The following is a 22,208-nucleotide window of genomic DNA, read 5'->3' as shown; positions in this document are numbered from 1 at the left end:
GAAAATTTCTGAAGCACAGGATGCCATTTCAATGAAGCCCATCACAGAGCAGTGAGGATTGGCCAGTGTGATCATTTTCAGTTCATAGGGTCTCTTTCTTTTGACTGATTTTCATATTAATATAGATAGATAGATAGATAGATAGATAGATAGATAGATACTTTATTCATCCCCATGGGGAAATTCAACTTTTTTTCCAATGTCCCATACACTTGTTGTAGCAAAACTAATTACATACAATACTTAACTCAGTAAAAAAAAAATGATATGCATCTAAATCACTATCTCAAAAAGCATTAATAATAGCTTTTAAAAAGTTCTTAAGTCCTGGCGGTAGAATTGTAAAGCCTAATGGCATTGGGGAGTATTGACCTCTTCATCCTGTCTGAGGAGCATTGCATCGATAGTAACCTGTCGCTGAAACTGCTTCTCTGTCTCTGGATGGTGCTATGTAGAGGATGTTCAGAGTTATCCATAATTGACCGTAGCCTACTCAGCGCCCTTCGCTCAGCTACCGATGTTAAACCCTCCAGTACTTTGCCCACGACAGAGCCCGCCTTCCTTACCAGCTTATTAAGACGTGAGGCGTCCCTCTTCTTAATGCTTCCTCCCCAACACGCCACCACAAAGAAGAGGGCGCTCTCCACAACTGACCTATAGAACATCTTCAGCATCTCACTACAGACATTGAATGACGCCAACCTTCTTAGGAAGTACAGTCGACTCTGTGCCTTCCTGCACAAGGCATCTGTGTATATCAGCGTATATCACTCAAACAAAGACTTTTTTCCCGTAAAATCCAGTAGAATGCTACTGTGAAAGCTTTAGCAGCTATCTGTTGTTTCCAATCTCTTAGATGCTTTTGAATTGACAACTCCATACTACCTCATACCTAACATGAGATGATATCATGCCCACTTCAGGTACGAGTACAACAATCCTCAAGGAGAAATATGGGCATGCCAATCTTGAATTAGTTTAACTTACTTCAGGTTCTTGTAATCCAGCTGTCCAAATAGATTTAACTATCTATATAAATATCAAGATGAATAAAGATTTAATATTTTTGAATAGAGGGAGAAGTGTATTTGCTGAAGAAAGGAAGAAAGAGATAGCTTTCAATTTTCATAATTTTCTTCATCTCCCTGTCTCCTACATTAGCAGTGACAGATATGGCTCATCAGGATAAAATGAATACAAACTGCTAGAAGCAACAACTTCTCCAAGTTTGATACTGAAAATAAACTATGAAGATTATTACAGGCTAACACATATTTATTTTCTGCAGACACTCAAGCATAAACAGCGAACAAATTATGACTTTTCCAAGGGTCCAGCAATTCCTGTGTCCTTTTAAACCAGCAGTTCAGGGTAATTTTAGTGGCATGCTGTAGCATCAAAAATTATTTTGATTTTAGTGTGATATGTGAGCATTAGTAGTTACTAACCCCAACTTTAGCAGTTGCTTTTGGGAGGTATTTCATAAATTGTGAAGAAAAATACTGCCACAAAAACTGGAAACAAAACTTCTTAAAACAATTGCCGCCCATGGGATAAATTGATTTCATACCCCGAGTCCTATTTGCCCTTTTAAAAAAAGGGCATAACTCAACAGGAGGAACCAATAAATCGTTAAGATCTTCCCATCTGCTTTTGATGGAACGCAGCAGTCATTGTTGTTGTTTGGATTATTTTAATTGTAGTAACAATTAAAATCCTCACTGATCTGCTAAAATACAAGTGCTGAAAAACCAAAAGTAGTGTCTGCATTTGTTGTTAGCATGTAGTGCTATAGTTCTGTGAGAAATCCTTACAATTTACTAACCTGCTGGAGAGTTACAAAAATGGAAATTTGAAATTCTGTGCTGTTTAAAAAGCAAACTATTCTGGGGATTTTTGCTACGAGTCACAGACTACAAAATAATTGATGGTGAATTTGTTTTCAATATTATTTCAAAAATAGTACAACATAGTTTAGTTTATTTCATTATAGAGATGATAACACTCCTCTGTTTTCGTGGATGGTTGTGAAGAAATAGCATTTCAGGATGTATATAGTATACATTTTTCTGACATTAAGTTGTACCTTTGAACTTTTGAACCTTTGATAAACAACCATTGGAATCATCTGACACACTTTGATCAGTTCTTTGAAGTGAATAAAAACTTCGGAATCTTGGCTGGTCGGACCAGAAAACCATAACGCCATCTCAGACTATATATTTTTTCCGCACTCTCTTTCAACTTACATGGCAAAATAAAGAAAATATACATATAATGTCAGTGCAAATTATTTATAATTTAATAAATTTTTATTATGTTTGTAATGTCCTCTGCTACTATTGCATAAAGCAAATTTTCACAGCATTAATACACTGGATATGTATGTCTATGGCTATGGAATTGAACTTGAATTTCACAAAGTGGTAATTTAAGAGAGGAAAGTTTTGGTAGACTGTTCCCCACCACTGAAGTAAACAAGTTCAGTGATGTCACCTGTCCTCACGCGTTCCTGAAAAGACAACCTTTTATTGCAAGTATAACATTTCAGTAAATGTTTCCAAATATTACCTTGAATGCATTTTTCCCCACTGATCATTGATTATTTTTTAGCAACTCCTGGTAAGGTGCAATAAGGTGTTGCAAGTCATATCTCATGAATTGACAGTGGAATATGCACAAGGAGCTGAATGCCTTCTTCAACTTCAAAGGCCACTGATGACTTTAGATCCAGACCCATTTGTTTCTTAAAGTGGATTGGCAAAGTGACATTCAGTCTACAATCTTTTACATCTGTCCGATGTACCTCTTATGAGGGGGAGGGAAGCCAAGCATTGGAATTATATAATAAGTTCACATGCTGATACAGGACCAGAGAGTCATTATTCAAATGTAGATTTTTGGGGATCGGTGAATTAAAATGTATATGTATAGTAATTATGGATATTCCATTGTCTCTACATATTGCTTTGTTGGTTTGTGGATCAAGCTTCAATAAATTCTGCTGAAATTTCATTTAGTCCTAACAGATATCAAACTATTGATACCGTAAATTCCAGTGTATAAGCCAAGAATTTGGCCCTAAATTTTGGTCCTAAAATTAGGGGGTTGGCTTATAGAGGGTACCAACTTTGGAAAAATGAATACACGGAAGACAGGCCATATTTATTGGCTGTTATTGAGTCAAATTGGTTCCACTGTTGACGCATGAATTCTTTGGTTTGTTTAAACTCACATCTCGTGGTTGGAGCACGGACATCAAACCACTGGGGATGACTGCGATGTCATGTATTTTCAGCTTTCAATGCTGCTTTTGTCTCACCTGACAAGTGCGCTTTGAATGTGTCCCAGACAAGTAGCGACTTTTCCTTCTTGACACCTTCGGGACGTCTACGATATACCTCTTTAACACACTTCAAGCAACCCGCTTCATCCATCCAGCAGCGTTCTTGAACGTAAACAACACCTCGTGGGAATTCTCTGAGCAATCTTTGTTTTTTGTCTCAACACAAGATCACATCTATTCATAAATCGGGTGCACCAACTTCGCGTAGCTTTGAAATTTTCGCTGACCTCATGGTGTTTTTTGTCCCATTTCAATGCTTGAACTCGAATCATTTCTCTGGTAACAATGTATCCAGATGATCGCTGGTGATTCACCTACTCAAAAACTTCTTCTTCCAATTCTGGCCATTGGCGTGTTTTCCTGCGGTTTGTGCATTTCATCTTCGGCATTTCCCTTAGCGAGTCCTCTGCCTTTCCCCACTCTCTCACTTGTTTCTCTTTTACACTAAACTTCTTAGCAGCTGCAGAATTATTCGTTCCTTTAGCAAAATCAACAAGCTTCAGCTTGAAGCCAGCATCATACCGCATTGGTTTTAATCTTTTGTACATGGCGGTCGCAAACTCAATACTGAGTACATGTACTGATCCCGCCACCCCGTGTTATATTTTAATGAGATTGCGATGGGCGCTAAATGGCTTCACGGGTTACATTTCAGAGGATTCTTTTCCATTGGAAACCTAATCCAGAATTTCTCTCCCTGATTTATTTATTAAGAATTTGCCTACAACGCTCTACAATGTGCAGGCCTGTTTTCCCAGCAGGTGCTGGTTTACAAAATTTCCAGGTTCTGGATCCGACAAAGCTGAGTACTGGCATGTGAGATCTTGTGATCTTTTCTATAAATCAAAAACCTCTACAAAAGGGGTCAGCTTATACAAAGGTAACATGCGAAAGTCACTTTTTTAACCTTGAAAATGGGGGTTGGTTTATACTCTGGGTCAGCTTATACTCTGGATTATACGGTATTTTGAAAGTGAAATCTGTGCAAGTGAAAATGTGGTAAACACGCTTTAGTATGCAGCAATGGGGTGACTTTATTTGCCTTCATCAAAATGAGATACTGAAGTAACTTTCCTTCTCAATATAATCACTCTATGTAAAGTCAAAATCATTGATTTACTGTCATACATGCAGAATGTAATATCTAATAAACTTGAGATTTCTATTGCTGCATTTTGCCATCGCCCATCATGCTTCCAGTAGCCTTGCTGAAGATACGTCTAGAGATGGAAAAACTTCGGAATCCTGTTGGAATCCAAGCTGCTTCCTACCACATACATGATTTGTTAAGTGAAATATATTCTTTCATAGAAACACAAGGCCAGCATCAGATGTGCCAGCTGCACAAACATGCCATGTAATCAGGTCAAAGCATGTCTGCACCCTCATACACTGGCTCCCTAGCCCTTTACAGCCTGAAGATTTTCAATTTCTGTCTTAATATTATTGATGTTGGCAGTATGGTAGTGCAGCAGTTAGTTCAACTCATTACAGCACCAGTGATCGGCAATCAGGGTTCAATTCTTGCTGCTGTCTGGAAAGGCTTTGTACGTCCTCCCCATAACCGTGTGGGTTTCCTCTGGGTACTCTGGTTTCCTCCCACAGTCCAAAGAGCTACAGTTTAGGTTTAGTAAGCTGTGGACATGCTATGTTGGTGCCAGAAACATGACAACACTTGCAGGCTGCCTTCAGCACATCCTCAGATTGTGTTGGTCATCGACACAAATGGCGCATTTCATTGTTTTGATGTACGTGTGACAAATAAAGCTAATCTTTAAAAAAAATCTTTAAAATATTAGTTATTGAGCCTCTATCCATTGTTGTTGTGGGATCAGGTTCATATTCCTCTGATATTTAAGTGAAAAATGTTTCCTTCCGATAACCTGTCTCTGAAATCCTGTGTGCTAAACCCTCCTTTAATGTAATTATTTCCTATATATTTGGTAACCTCCTCTAAATATTGCTAAATCCTCAATGAAATTATGCTTCAACTTTCTGTATACCAGATGCAACTGTAATTTATATTCAAGTTAATTTGTATTGCATTTCTTTCAAATAGCAATAAATCCATCTTCCTTAAAGAGAGTTACGCAGAAGTATTGTTTATTCAGAACTTTGAATTGATATAAACAAAAAATCCCTTTCACTTTTTCTTTCATCACCTAATGATGCTAGTACTTGCTTCAATGAAATTCTCTATTTTGTCATGAACTACCTTGTTCCTGTGAGTAGTGTACAAGATGTTTCATTCCCCTTGGAGTTCCACCAATGCCAACTATTTAGCCACATAAAAAAAAACTCTGATCTATTCAGTTTTATCCAGAATGGACAATCTCATACTTTCCTGTCGTGAAATCCATCTGTGACAGATTTACCCACTCACATCATCCATCAACGTCTCTTTGCAATTTTATGCTCCAATCGACACTACTTACTATGCCACCAATCTTTGTGTCAAAGGCAAACTTGAATATATGGTCCTTTATCACATAGCCATTTATAAATATTTTCATTTGACCTGCATCTGCTTTTAAAGGCCCCATGTTACCTATTACTGCACTTTTTATTATTATTCTACATTAATCTTGATAACTCTTTTCTCTTTTAATATTTTACAGTTATACCTATTTTACAATACTGCAACTCCAATTAATTAATTCACCTGAGTTTGTATTAACTTAAAGATTGATCTCTCCCGATTATGTCACCAACCCACCATTAGTCCATCTAAGCAAACCTGATCTTTATTCTGCATTCTGTCCCGCACACTTTTCACTGACAAGTCCTATTTGCACCTTATACAATATTGGTTTTAGATCTTTCCAAAATCAACACACATCAGAGTGATGTCTACTCTAACCTTACTTCATCCATGCTTTCATTCACTTTGCTCCATAACTTTGCAGTCAACATGCCTCAATTCTCTAGTATTCTCTTTAAATAAATTCCCCCCTTCCCTTTAAGCACCTTCTTTCTTGGCATATTCTGCACGTTTAATCTTTTGTCCTGTTTGAAACTACTTCACCTCTTTTGTAATTTAGTCCCGATTTATTTTATACCAGGGACTGCAGTTGAAATGCTTGTTTCTATAACGGATGCTTGAAGGGATTTTCTGATTGGGGTGTAACTACTGTGTTACTTTTAACTGAGAAACATATTGGGCTATGTACCTCATTTTCTACCATCTTTGTTCTTGTGATGTTACTGTTTCTCTTTACTGGCTGCTTTCATTCTTTATGTTTGCACTTAGCAGTAAACACAAATTAAAACAAAATGTAAAGTACCTGGTCTGCAGTATTCATCTGATTCCTGATGAACTGCTTCTTTGACACGGCTGCTATAGGCCAGCCTTGGGTCCTGGTCGTAGGCTTTCAGCGTTTCACTGGAGCTGTAGGACTTGTGAGGCATTTTGATGTCTTCGCTTTCCACTGAAGAACTGGTGTATCGCCGCTCTTTTTCACGCCTATTTTTAGTTAAAGATCGGTAAGGTTTCCGTTCTTTTATATCCATGGTTTGACTGACTGACTTCTCAACATCAATAATTAGCTGTGAAGGATATTCTGCAAGAAAGATCAAAACATATAAGGTCAACAGAGAGTTCTAAGACTTACATGGATGTTCAAACAGATTATCATCAGAAAAACGGGTTGGTTAAGTCCTTTCCTCTTTATGAATAGGTTTAATGTTTCTTCTTCTATTATTAAAGACACACACTTTTATGTTAGGTGTGGGGATTCTCATGGAGTGCTCTGATTGTGTACAGCGAGCTTTCTGCCGTCCATCATAGAGCAAGCAATTACGTATTTCTTTTCTGTTTTTGCTGGAGACTTCTTTACAAAAGGCAAATTAATTCAAAAATCAATCTACAAACAGACAAATTGCATGCCAGTGATTATATGGGCTTCCCCACTGCTGTAGACATAATGCTACTTGCTCATTTCCTGACGGATAAAATTATTTACTGGTGATCCTGGGAAAGAATTCATGAATATTATTGTTATGGCACCAGCTACTTGATTTATGCTGACATGGGAAATCCTTAAGGCCCTGCAGAAACACTTATTAATATGCATTCTCACATTATAAATGAACTTCATCCATGCCTGCTGAATAGTAAATGTGTGGCCAAGGATGGAAGCAGCATTTAAAGGGCACTCCAAAAATACTTGTCCATTCAGAACAGCATTGAACAAGTGGCCTAATGCTGAGTTTAACAGTAACTCACTATATATAATTGAGATTCAGCTGTGCAAGAGTTCCATGAAGGGAGAAATCTCTTCAATTTTAATGTAACTCTCAGGTAAAGAGATGGTTTTTTTTGACAATACCCTTTCCTTCTAGTGATTTCATTATCCTACCACGTTAAATTGACAAGTAATGATACTTACTGACACAACTGGAACCTAGGCTTAAATAATTTTAAAGCAAATGCTATCCTTTTGGTAAATGGCTTCACTGAGTTTCAGCAGTCACAACATAATGTTCAGTTTACATGAAACTATGACACCCAAAGTGCTGAGAGGTAATAGATGATAAATTTATAATACTTCCTAGTTGCTGATAGCTGAAGTTAAAAATGAAAATAACTAGCTACCTACAGCTAGCAATTTAAAATAAAAGAGAATCTAAACCAATCAGATTGATGCAATTGTCTTTCCAACCATCACTCTAGATCAAAAATTCCTAACCTTTTTTATGTCATGGAGCCTTACCATTTGCTGAGGGGTTCGTGGAATCAATTAATGGAAAGACTCCGTGGCTGGGAAGCCCTACTCTAGATCAACCATTGGTTGCGCTTTTGGTACTGCTATAAGTGTTTATAAGCATTCCAAAAGCATAAAAATCTAAGAAATCTACACAAAACAGATCAAACTTCGGAGACACAATGTACTTCTGGGACAAAAGAGAATTCACTTCTGGAGAGATTCAAACTTCCAGGCTGCAGAACATTAAGACCCAGCTGGATGTAGTATTGTCACTTACAACCTATGTCAAATATGGTAATTTGTCATCCAATTTAACTGAGTTTTTAAAAGAATAAAACACTGATTCTTCAGGAATCAGGTAATTGCTTGGTCTGGTCCCATACAAATGTTAAACAACACCACGCTCCAAACTAGTGTCTGAAATACAAATTTTATGTACCCTCACTTATTTCATCACTCATTCGCATTGCAAAGACTTAAAGACTAGACAGAGGTTCTGCTCCTTACAGGGCACCAAGACTAATCCTGAAAGCAACAAGGGATCTGTGGAATTGTGCGATGCTGCACAATCTGAAGAGTTATGGATATGGAACAGGACAAGCATCAAGAAAAAAGTATTCCTTTCATATTCTGATTACTCATTTTCAGGCACAGTTTCTTTTTAAGAGGACATAGTCAGTTTTCTTCAGAAACAAACCTGCCAGAATTTGCAATCTGCTGTGCGTGTGCATGTGTGTATTACAGTGTGATCTTCACTGTAAGGAGATGGGAGATGGGAACGATGTAAAGATGAACTAGAAATTTACATAACAGATCAGAAATTCATATAGATATAGGACTTTAGATAGAAATAAGCTTTCACAACCAAAGATTCAGAATGTGCTTTTCCAACCCAATAAATGCCCTCATTGAGGGATCAGCTTTGGCAAGTGTGGGCAGTTTCAAGTTCCTGACTGACAACATCTCAGAGGATTTATCCTGGTCCCAACACATTGTTACAATCACTACAAAAGTCATGTCAGTGGCTCTCGTTCATGAGGAGTTGGAGAAGATTTGGTATGTCACCAAAGGCTTACAAATTTCCACAACTGTACGATGGAGGGCAGTCTGACCGGCTGTACCCCAGTGTTGTATGGAGCCTCCAAAGCACAGGATCACAAAAGACCACCTCCATTCCAGGCAAAACCCTACTCACCATCATTGGCATCTTCAGGAGGTGGTCTCCCAATTAATTATTTTACAACTGTTGGCCAGAAAGAACGGCAGTCTACAAATCAGTGAATTCGAATGAATCAAGGACAGTGGAAGCAAACAGACCAATTGTCTTCATTCCTGCGGCGTGTTTGGGGATGGAGGCTGCCATTTTGTGAAATGACTCTGTTCTCCACGTGGTGAGCTTGACATGCTTGGCTTGATCAACGTTTTAAAGACACAATGATACTTTGAGTAAACTATTGGACTGGAGATCATTTGTTCTCTGGTTGAATATAGAATGCAGGTTTGTGAATATTTGGCCTGGAGTGATTCGTGCTGGTTGCTGATTAAGAACAAAGAGCCATAAATTATTGACTATCACTTGATGTGAAGAGGGCAATAAATGGAGCAGAGCCAATAGCAAGGTGTCAAAGGTCAAACACATGACCTGTGGCCAATGACACTGGGATGCAATATTTGAATTGATATGAAATGGATATAATAGTGGATGCTTCATTTGTGCTGGCAGCAGTAACTTCGAAGAATGACCATCACCAATACAAGCACGAGTGACCCTGTGTGGAACACGTGGCCTGGCCAGCGTAGACTACTTTGTCAGGGCAACATCTTTGCTATTCTTTGACTATTCAGGATACTTAGCGGGTGTGCATATAAGGTATTTAGTGTATGAATTCACGTACTCATTAGTTTAAACAATAAAGGTAATTGTCAAAAAATACAGACCTCTCTGTGCCTCACTGATCATTATTATAAGTGGTAATACTTGGAACACTACCATCAGTGAGGAGGTACAGGAGCCTGAAGACCTAACATTTTAAGAACAGCTTCTTCCCCTCCTCGTCAGATTTCTGAAAGGGTCATGAACCCATCAACGCTAACTTTTAATTTGTCCTTTACACTAGTTATTTGTTTTTGTAACATAATAGTTTTATATGTCTTGCACTGGCCTACTCCTGTAAAACAAATTTCATGACACAACAGTGATAATGGACCTGATTCTAATATCACTCTGAAATTGGAAAGAACAGCTTTATTCCAAGTTATGTAATCTTCATAAACTTCCTGACTTTGAAAGGTGGAATGATAAACACTCCACTAATGTGGCTGATGATATATACCATGATTGATTCACTTGCCACACCTCTCCATGAAGGCATAATTGGAGATATGTTACAAATCTTCCTATGGTTCTTCCCAAGTTAAAAAGACTGAAGTAAGTAACAAAATGAATTCTGAACTTTGTGTTAGGAACTCTGTTACATTGCAATCCCTAGTACTTTGGACCACATAAATTTTGAGGCACATGAACTTGAGGAGGAACATTTGAACCTTATAAAGTTCAAAGTAAATCTTATTATTAAAGTAAATACATGTTACCATACACAACCCCGAGGTTCATTTTTGGGCATACTCAACAAATCTCCAGAATAGTACCTATAACAGGATCAATGAAAGATCAACCAGAGTTCAGAAGACAACAAAATGTGCAAATGCAAACATAAATAAATAGCAATAAAAAACAAGAACATGAGATGATACATCCTTGAAAGTGAGTTCATTGGTTGTGGGAACTTTCCAACGGTGGGGCAAGTGAAATTGAGTGCTATTAACCCCTTTTGTTCAAGTACTTAATGCTTGAGGGGTAGTAACTGCTCTTGAACCTGGTGGTGTGAGAACTGAGGGACTTGTACCTTCTCAGTGCTAAAATCACTGCAGTCAGCCAATTCCTTCTGTTCATTATTCTTAACAAACCACAATGTCTGTCAAATTTAGCAATGACAGACTTGAGAGGAAAGGAGACCAAGGTAACATATAAAAACATGTAGTCAATGACAGCAAAGCACTGAAACAATAACCAGTGCATTTGTCATTGAAGTTGCAAGTGATTTTAATAGGACTTTGAACATTCAGCTGAAGAATTCCTCACTGGTTTTGACAGATGGGGTGACAATAAGTTGGGCCCATCTGTTTAACCAGTGGAGGAAATACACAGATCACTGACAGTGTGGTTAGGTTGGGTAATTCATAGACTAAATTAAGAGAGGAATGTATGAGATGGCTTCTTCTCAAAATATTCACATATTATTCCACCCCATCATTGTATTGAGGGAGCAGAACATTAACTCATCTGTTGCAAATAAACATCAAGAAAAAAATTAGATTGGACAGATGCTTTTGAGAATTTATGCCAGGATTACCTAATTGGTCATCAATGCTCCAAATAAAAATCTACTCCAAACTTTATAGAGCAAAACATGCACTTGAATGCCAGAAGGTAGTATCATTAAATAAATCTTTGGCATAATTGTTTATTGTGCACGACACCATAATAGCCTAAAGGTAGCAGCTGGGTTAATTTTAGATAACATGGAAGAACTTATAAAGGACATAATATTAGAAAAGCTCAGAGGATTAAATGCAACCCAGTTGTCAGCAGCTGTTGGCCTGTAATCAAGAGCCTCAAACAAAGTGGCTGCAGAGAGAGTGGCCCCATTTGCTGCAATTTTTCAAAATTCACCAAGTTTGAGGAGGGTACGAGAAGATTGGAAAACAGCAAATGTGATTCTATTGTTCAAGAAGAGAGGAAGACAACAGGTGGGTAATTATAGGACAGCTAATTGAGTATCTAATGTGGACATAATGATGGACTCATTAACTAAAGAGGAAAGGACAAAACATATAAGAAAGCTTAAATTCTTCGAAGATGGGAGATAGTCTCACGGACAGGTGAGAGGTGGAAACCAGTAGAAGTAGTGTAATCAAATTTCCAAAAGACATTTGGAAAGTTTTGCATAAGAGGTGCATAAATTCAGAGGTCACGGCATTGAATCCCCTCTCACCTGTCTATCTCTTCGCCCTGGTGCCAATTCTTCCTTTTCTCCCATGGTCCAACTTCCCTCTCCTATCAGATTCCTCCTTCTCCAGCCCTTTACCTTTCAAACCCACCTGGCCTCATCTATCACCATCTAACTATCCTTCCCCTCCCCTCACCTTTTTATTCTACCATTTTCCTCTTTCCTTTCCAGTTCTGAAGAAGGGTCACAGCCTGAAAAGTCAACTCTTTATTCAATTCCATAGATGCTGCCTAACCTGTTGAGTTCCTCAAACATTTTGTGTGTGTTTTACTATGTAAATCACAACAAGCTAGCAAGCAAGACCAATAAGTCAATAAGAAGGCAAACCGCATTTTGGTTTCATTCCAAAGGACATGGAGATTACGAATACAGAGGTTTTTTGGCAATTGTAATGGATGTCAGTGATGACACACTCAGAGTACTGCGCCACAGTTTTGGCCCCGTAACCTAAAAGGATATTATAGCAGCAATGGAAGCAGTCCAAAGGAGACTTACCAGGGATAAGATGGTTGGCCTATCAAGAGGTTGGTCTCTCTCTTGCTGTGGAAGGAGTGATCCCTTGTTAGTGACAGATTGAGCCTGTGGCATGTTGAAGTGCTGGGTTATGGACTGTAGTTTTTTTGGGCTCTCTGGGGGCTTGCTTGGTGGGTGATGGGCACTGATGCTTCCTGCTAGTACAGGTGGGGTTCGGGGAAAGGCGTAGGGTTGATGCTTCGCTGCTGCTTGCGTGTGGGAGGGAGGTGGGGGGCTTCGGGGTTCTAAAACTTTCCTGTCATTCATTCTTTGGAGTTTTCTTCTGCTTCATGGACGTCGGCAAAGAATAAGAATTTCAGGCTGTATACTGCATGCAGTCTCTGATATTAAATGGAACAATTAAACCACTGAAGAGAGGCAAAACAGCTTGGGTCTGTACTCACTAGAGTTTAGAAGAATGATGAATGGTCTTCATTCTTCCGAGAAGTTTGACATGGTACAGCAGTACTTTCACTGCTAGGTGGTCCTTCAACAAGGAACATACTTACAAGGGGGTGCTTGTTTACAAAGATGTAGAGTAAAAATTTCTTCTCAAAATGGTAGTAAATCTCTGGAATTCTTTGTCCCACGGGGCTATGGAAGGTAGATCACTAGAGGTGTGTAAGGCAAATGCAGATACACTTTTGAAAGATCAGGTCATTGAAGCTATGGGAATCTGGTGAAGAAGAAGTGCTGAGGCCTCGGGTAGGTCAGAAGCTATCATACTGAATTGTTGGGTAGGCTCAGGGGTCAGATAGTCTAGTCTTTCTCCCATTTCCTTTATTCTTTTGTGTCCATCACCTTCCTCACCAGAAACTTAACTTGCCGGTCAGTTGCTGGTTGGGAGGAAGAGAGGAGAAGGACTCTGAGTGGGAAGTCATGCTTACCCAGCTCCTTAAGGGGAATCATTCTCCAAGAATCTTAGCAAGTAAGTACGTGTGGTTAATCCACGTATTAAAAAGGAGATCTTCACTAATATCAGCCACTTACAATAGCCACAACTCCTATTTCATGGAGGAATGAGAACTGGAAGTTACTGCCAATAACATGCAAATTTATGTATCGTGCTCCTGGAGCGGGAGATGTTTGCAACATCATGCAGCTGATGACTACAGCAGTTGAACACAGCGTATGGGGTTTTAAGGATTGCAGGTTCTTTATGGTTTGGGGTGGCATTGCTCTATGGCAATTTAGAGATGAAACTCACCCAGAAAAATTGTACTCTTTCAATACCTAGCTAACGTTTAACTACAGACAGTACATCACGTACATGCATTAACGCCCACTGAGTAACAAGGGCTACCTGGTGGCAAACTGACTTCTGACCCTGATGTCTTTTACACTGTTCGGAATGATGCGGCCGTAACTATCCATTGCCTTTTATCAGCTAGAGCTTCCAGTTGTGTGGCAGCACTTCTTGCAAAGTAACACGTCAGCATATCAGTGATTGTCATGCAGTGATTTTGAACGATTTGGAATTGTGCCTGAATATCATGCAATCAGTGATGGCTGAAAGCTGGCAGTGTATAGAAGATGTAAAGTGTGGATATAAATCTTGTCACAGTGCTAAACGTCTGAGCACATGCTGAAGCATATGAATACTCATTTCAAGTCCTGATAGATACAGAGCATGGTCAGTAAACCTCAACAATCCTCGATTCATACTTAACAAAATAAGCTCTGGTCTGCTTAAGCAGCATTAGTGAGTGAGTCACATCATCCATGCACTTAATACAACATTTTAGAAACAAGCCATCAACTACAGGCTCCAAATTGGAACAGAATTCCAAAAAACAACTGAGGAAGATGCTCTCAAAGTCATGATCTCAGAGACTAAAAACTGAATTCTTGTCATGTGATTACTTAAAATAAAGAAAAGCACCTGGGAAGGCATTGAACCCCTCAAGTTTCACTGATGTTTCACTTGGAGGCACTACACATTGCACTAAACTACTCACCTACCCTCCCAGACAAGCCCCACTTACCCCACCTGTGGCAGAGTCCATAGATCCCACAGCAAACACTTCAATCACTTGACAGCTGAAAGAGCCAGAGTGATCCTTGACCCAATGGTCTGTCAAAGAGGAAGGAGGTAACGGGATACAACATTTGAAGAATGTTCACCATCCTTGACCCTCCTTGTTTGCAAAATTACTGATCTCTCTGCATCACTGTATGCAGGGCATCCCTGTTGATTGCACACGATGATCTCTTCCCTCTGATATCTCAGCACCTCTGGAGGGTTTCACGGAACTCGTGGAAAGACATCTCTCCTGCTCCATCTCTCTCAACATAGCTTCCCATTCCACAAAAGAAAATGAAAGCGTGATATCTCCAATATTCTTACGTGCATCCCAACTTAAGATTCTGTTCAATAAACAACTACTATCACTTGCCGCTCAATAACTCACTTCCCCTTTGTCCTTGTGCAACTGGGCTTCCTATTGATGTGAATCAGTTGAAATCATTTATAAGCATCAGACAAATGGATCTGGGCTGTTGTGTTTTGCACTGTCTCTGAGTTATTCAGGGGCCATTCCCTTTAGCCCCTTGTTTTGCTTCTTTGCAAACCTATCTTATTTAGCGGACCGTTCTGTAAGAATCAAACCAAGCAGGCCAATTCATTGTTTTGTTGGGTGGCTTCTACAATTGAGAGCTTTTTTTTCAGCTTGGTAATGCTCTTATTACTCCAACATTTTTCTGAAACTGGACACAACATTAATAATTGGTATCTATACAAAATGCTCCATTGTTGGCTTACAACACGAGAACATACTGGGGATTCGTGGGATTGTTGACATTATGCAGTATCATCAATGGCAAACAGGTCTATTAATTTTACAAGTAAGTTGTGGCAAGCACTAACAGCTCTATTGCTACCACAGCAACAAATATTTGCAAGGGACTGGTTTATTTTTTTGTTATGGCAGTGAAAAATTCGTAATGACTGAAAATAATATGTGCAATCATTTCCACTTTCCAATTGTTTGATTAGTGTTGACAGCTGTCAGTCCACTATTAAAGGTAAATGATTAACAGAATCTAATAGAATATATCTAATCCTATAGAAAACACCGATTTTCCCAGTGAAGTACTAAAATATTTTCATGGTTTGAAGTGTTGACTCTCATTTTAAAATGCTGACAGTGACCATGGATGTATCTGAGGATTTCTGTCAAAATGAGACAAAACAAGACTAGAGTTGAAAACTACACCAGACCTGTTTCTTCAAACGCATCCTCTGTGACGGTTGATTTGCAACAAATACAACAAAGAAAATAAATCAGACTAGATTCAAATTATATTCACTGAAGTGTACAACCCAACAAATCAAAATCATCTTTAGAAATTAAATGTTACAAAGAATTCAACTGCATCATCTCAATGACATTTTACATTCAACTTAAAATTATATTTTCAGACAACATGGCAGTACTAATAATATTGCTGATATAGAATTACTTTCTTTACCCTACTAGCATAGGTGCAGCACTGCTTCAAACAAAATGCTGAACTTCTTGTTGCAGGAATTTTAACAAGTGTGTTAAACTTTCAGATGACCAAATGTGCTCTCGAAATCTGTACATCATACATTCCTGTAGAAGTAGTAGAGGCCAGTTCAGTTGTGTCATTTAAGGTAAAATTGGATAGGTATATGGACAGGAACTGAGTGGAGGGTTATGGGCTGAGTGCGGGTAGGTGGGACTAGGTGAGATTAAGAGTTCGGCATGGACTAGGAGGGCCGGAATGGCCTGTTTCCGTGCTGTGATTGTTATATATGATTGTTATATTATATATATGATTAATTCAAAATATATGTGTAAGAATCCAATTGTCTTCACAATTCTGGAGAATAATTCTTTAACAGTACTCAGGAAGAGGGAGTAATTTTTCAGTGTTCTCCTCTCTGCCTCTTTCGAAACCATTGATTTATTCCTGGCGTAGGGTTCAATGAGCACCATTAACCCTCCAATTGGTGAGTAGTGTAGAGCATTCACATTATATGTCAACAGATTAAACTGTGGAAACATTACAGGCTGTTTATATCTTAGCCATACAACCAAGGGGATTAGCCTAATAGAAAACTCAGCACCTAACATTAGAGCGGAATTTTTCCCAGCTCCTTCCTACTGAATAAAAAACTGTCTCTAAAGCCTTCAATCCCCCCACCAGCCTCGCAAGTAGTGTCAACAGTGGAGACAAATTTTGCTCTTTACACAGTGTGATCTCCAACCTCATTGTTTGATTAATGGCAGTCCTTGTTTACTCATAGCACAACTAGCTTATACTAACCACATTTTTCCTGACATTGTGTGATTTAAAGGATGACGAGTCACACTCCATTTTCTATTCTCAGAGGTTTTTGACCCACTGTAACATCAAATACATCTTCTCCTTTGCCTTAACTGTTTTGTCCACAGAGATAGGTTCAATGTGAGTCTCTGATTCCTTTCTCAGGATCGTTCATCTCCAACACACCTGAATTTTCTGCAACGCTGCTGCATTAGGGAGGTCAGCCAAGCCTCATACCTAGAGAAGACTTCATCTACATTTCCTTCAGCTGCCATTAAAATCCATTCCTGTTAAGTCCTTGTTGAGCGCCTCCAGCCAGATGCACAGTGGCTTCCTGCAATCGTCTCTTCTCCAACCTGTCAAGGTCTCTGTTGCAAATTGGGAACACTGCTCTACCTGGCTGATATCTATGGAAAATCCATTGATTAACACATCACACTGGCTTGTAGTTAGAAAGGAGGTCCCTTTGAGAGGTGGCTACGGAGAATGCACAGTCAGGGCTAAATGCCGGGAGCCTTCTTAACTTGTGATAGATCAATTAAATACACCTCAGTGAGGGTGTCACAGAACTGCATTATATAGGGATACCTTCATAATATGCTGTAAAAGCTCTCAGTATTCATAAATGGCATCAGTACAACCCATAGCACTATTTTTGAGCTATTAAAAGGGAATATAGCAGTTTCTATCAGTGCATTTGAAAGAACATCCCTAGTGTCCTCCTAATTGGGGTCAACTGACCACTGTTGATCATACTCAAGAAAAATTGTCTATTTGGCTTAATTACTCTCTGAATAAATGCATATGAACACCGTTCACTTGCTTAAGCCTAGTGAGTAGATAGGTAATTTTGCTGACACTACCTCCATTCCTTCTTTCTTTGTTATCCTTAAATGATGACTTTCTTTCATTATTTTTCTCTTTATGTTTTTCACCTCAAACCTGCCTTCTAAATTCTGGCTGGTGCATGTCAAACTGTGATGGCCAATGACCAAATATAAAGATCAAAGAGACATTCCAACCTTCTCTGGACAGTGTGTTGGTGAAGCATTGATTTGATACTCCAAATGTGTAATCTATTTTTTATCTACAGCTTTGTGACAGAAAATACATGTAATATTTTGAAATTTGTTGTTATTTCAGAGAAAAGCTACAATGACACCACTGAAAAACTACTCCAATTTAAGTAAACAATAGTTTCAATCAAGTATTTTATGCATAATTCAGCAACGCAGGTTTTCACTGTTGGGACCTATCTCAAAACTTGCTGTATAATTCACAGCACTAGTGAAAGAAAGTTCAACAATAAAATATATTGGATTGAATGAAACAAGTGATTTCTTTGAGATAAAAGGTCTCTTTGTTAACCTAAATTGCCTTCTACTAACTTTGACAACCACAAAGCTTTATTGAATAGTGGCTCTAGCTCCATAAACAAAAGCCTCTATTATCCTGAAAATACTTTTTTTGTATTTTTCAGTAAAAATGCAATTTCTTTGAAAAAAATCAGAAGTTTATTACCATGACGGTTTTATCTCTGTGCAAGCCATGACTAATTCAGATTTTCAACAAATAAAATTTTGCTCAAATTAATCTGCAGCAATTAACAAAAGTTGTTGACGTCACGGCAAAACTAAAGCGATGAGAAAACAGAAGCTATTGCACTGTTCATCTTCACTTCAAACTGAAATCTTATTGCTGTACTTTTTAATCAGACTTTTGAGCATTAGAGCTCCTAATCTTAGGCAGAAATTATCTGAATTATTTTAATCCTGGGCACCCTTCTGTCTTTGTAATCATTCACGTCTGTCAACTTTTGCTTACCTCTCCCCAGCTGGATAATTAAATGGAGCATTAATGAAAAGGGCATTTTTCCATCAGAGCTTGCTTCTTTACAGTTTGGGTTGAATTTCCATGTCATTGCTTGCTGAAATTCAATACTTTGAATTGGCTGGGTCCTAATTACTATTGTCACTCTGGTATGCAATATGAGCAATAGATTATGTTAACGGATCAGATGAAATTATGAGTGTACCATCATCTTTTCAGCAAAACCAAGCATCTAGGTCTTCATTTATGCCTCTCTGGATTTGTACATGACTTTAAACACAGCATTGCTTGTGAATAATTTGTTGTAAATTTACAGCTAGGCAGCAGCTGAACTTTTTTAATATTGGGAATATTCAGTTTTAATTGACTAAATAGTGACTATCACAAATACAGATTATAACAAAGACTATAACAAATTTACATACTGCATGAAGGATCCCATCATCTTTTTCGATTAATCCTGATGTTTCCTGTCTTATTTAATGTCCATGTGCTTCCAATCTGGGGCTCCCTTGCGCCAAAAATTGAAAAAGTAGGAATGCTTTATCATCACCTATTTCACCAAGTCTATTCCTATCTGTGGTCACCCACTATTCTTAACAATGTAATTAAGTACTGGACAAGCAAAATTGTTTTAGAAAGTCCTTCCTCTTCAGAGAATCCCTTGTGTCGGAAGATGAGTTGTTTCCATTCTTGTTCAAAGGAGTAGAAGATGCTTTGGCATAAATCCTTTTAAATTGAGCATTGTAATGTAACAATACTACGGAGTTAAAACTTTTTTGTTTACATACATAAGTGCAAGCATCCACCAAGAACTTTCTTGAGCATCCCCTTACAAGATTTATCAAATTGAATCTTAAAGACACTTCAAAAGCTGCTTTTATACAAACATTTTTTATTAAATATCTTTGGTCAGGTCAGGTCCTTGTATTACATTCATGTGACTTAATAAAACCTATCCATGTCATCATCTGTTGGGGTTGTTCCTATTCACTGAAAATGCTTTTCATGACAGACCTGGAGGCTTTGAAAGAAACCATCCATTTCTTTACTGTTTGAGATCACGCCGGTTGCCAAAAAACTTGCTAACAACTGCCATGATGATTGGCAGGCGAATGTTTGCAAAGACGTTCTTCAAATAATAATTACAGATCCTTTCCTTATGCACCTCCTTAAAACAATTCTATATTAGTCTCAAATCCAACACTTGAATAGATAATGCATTCCTGTTCGATGCAACTGTAATAATACCAAGTAATGTTATCCTGGAACCAGATCAAAGGAATATTTATATGTGAAATACAATCTCAGTTATGGGTAAGCACCATGTTTATGACAAAAGTGCTTGTATTAGAATAAAGGATGCAGGAGATCACTCTAAGTATACAGATGAACTGAAGTCTGTAAATTAGTGTGCATGCAGTTTTGGTTATAACTGATATCTAGCTCCACACAGAATAAACGTAACAATAAGATTAATAATATGATTAGGATGAGATTTAGTTGTCACATATACATCAAACTGTCGAATCATACAGTGAAAGGCATTGCACAGTCCAAGACTCGCCAACCTTCCAGCACCAACATAGCACACCCACAACTCACTAACTGTTACCGCCTTTCTTCGAAATGTGCAAGGAAGCCAGAAGACCCGAAGGAAACCCACACGGTCCCAAGAACAACATACAAACTCCTTACACATAGCAGCAGGAATCGAACCACAAGTGGTCATCACCAGCACTGTAAAGCATTTGCACTAACCGGTATGCTACCAAGCCACTCAATTTTCTACATACAATATGCCCTATGAATACTGTAACAACAATATAAACCTGACTAGCAAACTTCCAAATTAACTAAAACTGACCTGGGCTTCATAGATAAATTAGTAACAAGACCACTTCCCAATAGAGGTCATCACAACTTCAAAAAAAAAGTGAATTAGGATCTATCAAGCACAAATAACTTTTTTAATTATAAGTGATAATTAAAAGTTGCAACCTCAACACCAGACTTTCATCTGATACCCAAGTATTAATATGTATAAATTCAACAAGTGAATCTGCATTCATGAAATTATCATGGCTGATGTAAACAGAAGTAACCAGCATGCCAATTGGATCTCAAGTGTTTCGCTGAAGTAGATTTATTGTTCTTATTAAAAATAGACTCAAGGGGATAATGAAGATATTAAATAAAATTGAGTCCTGAGGTCTAGAGACAAATGATTTCTTTCTGTTGTGCAATGTATTTTCAGATTTTGAAGATTTTCAAGAAGTATGAATTTGGCAAACAGAAAAGTAACATTTAATACATTTTTAACTTGGAATTCATTTCTTTAAATACCATTCACAATGACTTAAACACAATGGGAATCTATCTGTGTTAATAGTCAAATAACTGTTCCACTCTCAGAAAATGTTACTGCTTGAAAGCCAATAAAATAATGACAATGGATAAGAAATGAATTTTGCTTTTACTTGCCAACCCAGTTGCTATATAACTGCTTAAGCTTTGGTGTTGTCAGTGGAGCTCAATCCGTTTCTGTGAATTGATCTTTCAATTCACACCAAAAAATATTTTACCTCTGAATATTCACTAAATATGCTGAAACATTTTAACATTTAAGAAAAAGGATGTGCTGGAACATTTTTTAAAGCATTAGGACAGATAAGACCCCAGGGTCAGGCAGGATATGCCCAAGGTTACATTGGGAAGTGAGGGAAGAGATTGCTGTGTCTTTGATACTGATCTTTGCATCCTCACTGGTCAAAATACTAGTGCCATAATATTGGAGGGTGGAAACAGTAATTGGGATAACCCTGGGAATTATAAACCAGTGAGAGCTAGACCAGTGGTGGGCAATGTATTGGAAAGGATTCTTAGAGACATGATTTACAAGCACTTGGAGAAGCACAATCTGACTAGGGTAGGTCAGCATGGCTTTGTGAGAACCAGGTTGTGCTTCATGAGACAGATTGAAATGGATGAAGGTAGACCAGTGGATGTGGTGTACGTGGATTTTAGTAAGGCATTTGACAAGGTCCCCCTTGGTCGGTTTGTTCAGAAGGTCAGGAGACATGGGATCGAGGAAAACTTGGTTGCATGGATTTGAAATTGGCTTACACACGGAGGACAATGGGAAGAAATTGATGGAGTGTATCCAGCTGGAGAGTGGTTACCAGTGGTGTTCAGCAGAAATCTGTACTGGGACCTCTGCTCTTTGTGATTTTTATAAATGATGAGGAAAGTGGAAAGGTGAGTTAGCAAGTTTACCGCTGACATGAGGGATGGTGGTGTTGTGGATAGTGTAGAAGGTTGTTGTAGGTTAAAAAGGGTCATTGATAGGATGCAGAGCTTGGCTAAGAAATGGCAGGTGGAGTTCCATATGGAAAGGAGTGAAGTGATAAACTTTAGAAGATCAAATCTGAAGACAGAGTACAGGGTTAG

At 38.3% G+C, this 22,208-nt stretch overlaps 1 protein-coding gene across 3 annotated transcripts in view; it reads right to left on the bottom strand.

The window, feature by feature from the left end:
• tenm4 (teneurin transmembrane protein 4) overlaps positions 1 to 22,208 on the bottom strand; it is a 2,228,071-nt gene that overhangs the window by 553,139 nt on the left and 1,652,724 nt on the right. For all 3 annotated transcript variants that reach the window (XM_073043455.1, XM_073043454.1, XM_073043453.1), the window contains one exon: positions 6,631 to 6,906. In XM_073043455.1, the coding sequence (XP_072899556.1) occupies positions 6,631 to 6,856 (226 nt within the window). In that variant the 5' untranslated portion in view covers positions 6,857 to 6,906. The remainder of the gene's footprint in view (positions 1 to 6,630; positions 6,907 to 22,208) is intronic.

Source organism: Hemitrygon akajei, chromosome 4 (genome assembly GCF_048418815.1).
Source record: "Hemitrygon akajei chromosome 4, sHemAka1.3, whole genome shotgun sequence".
In the NCBI taxonomy this organism is placed as follows: domain Eukaryota; kingdom Metazoa; phylum Chordata; class Chondrichthyes; order Myliobatiformes; family Dasyatidae; genus Hemitrygon; species Hemitrygon akajei.
The sequence above is the reverse complement of the archived record's forward strand: the minus strand, read 5'-3'. Positions and strand labels throughout refer to the sequence as shown.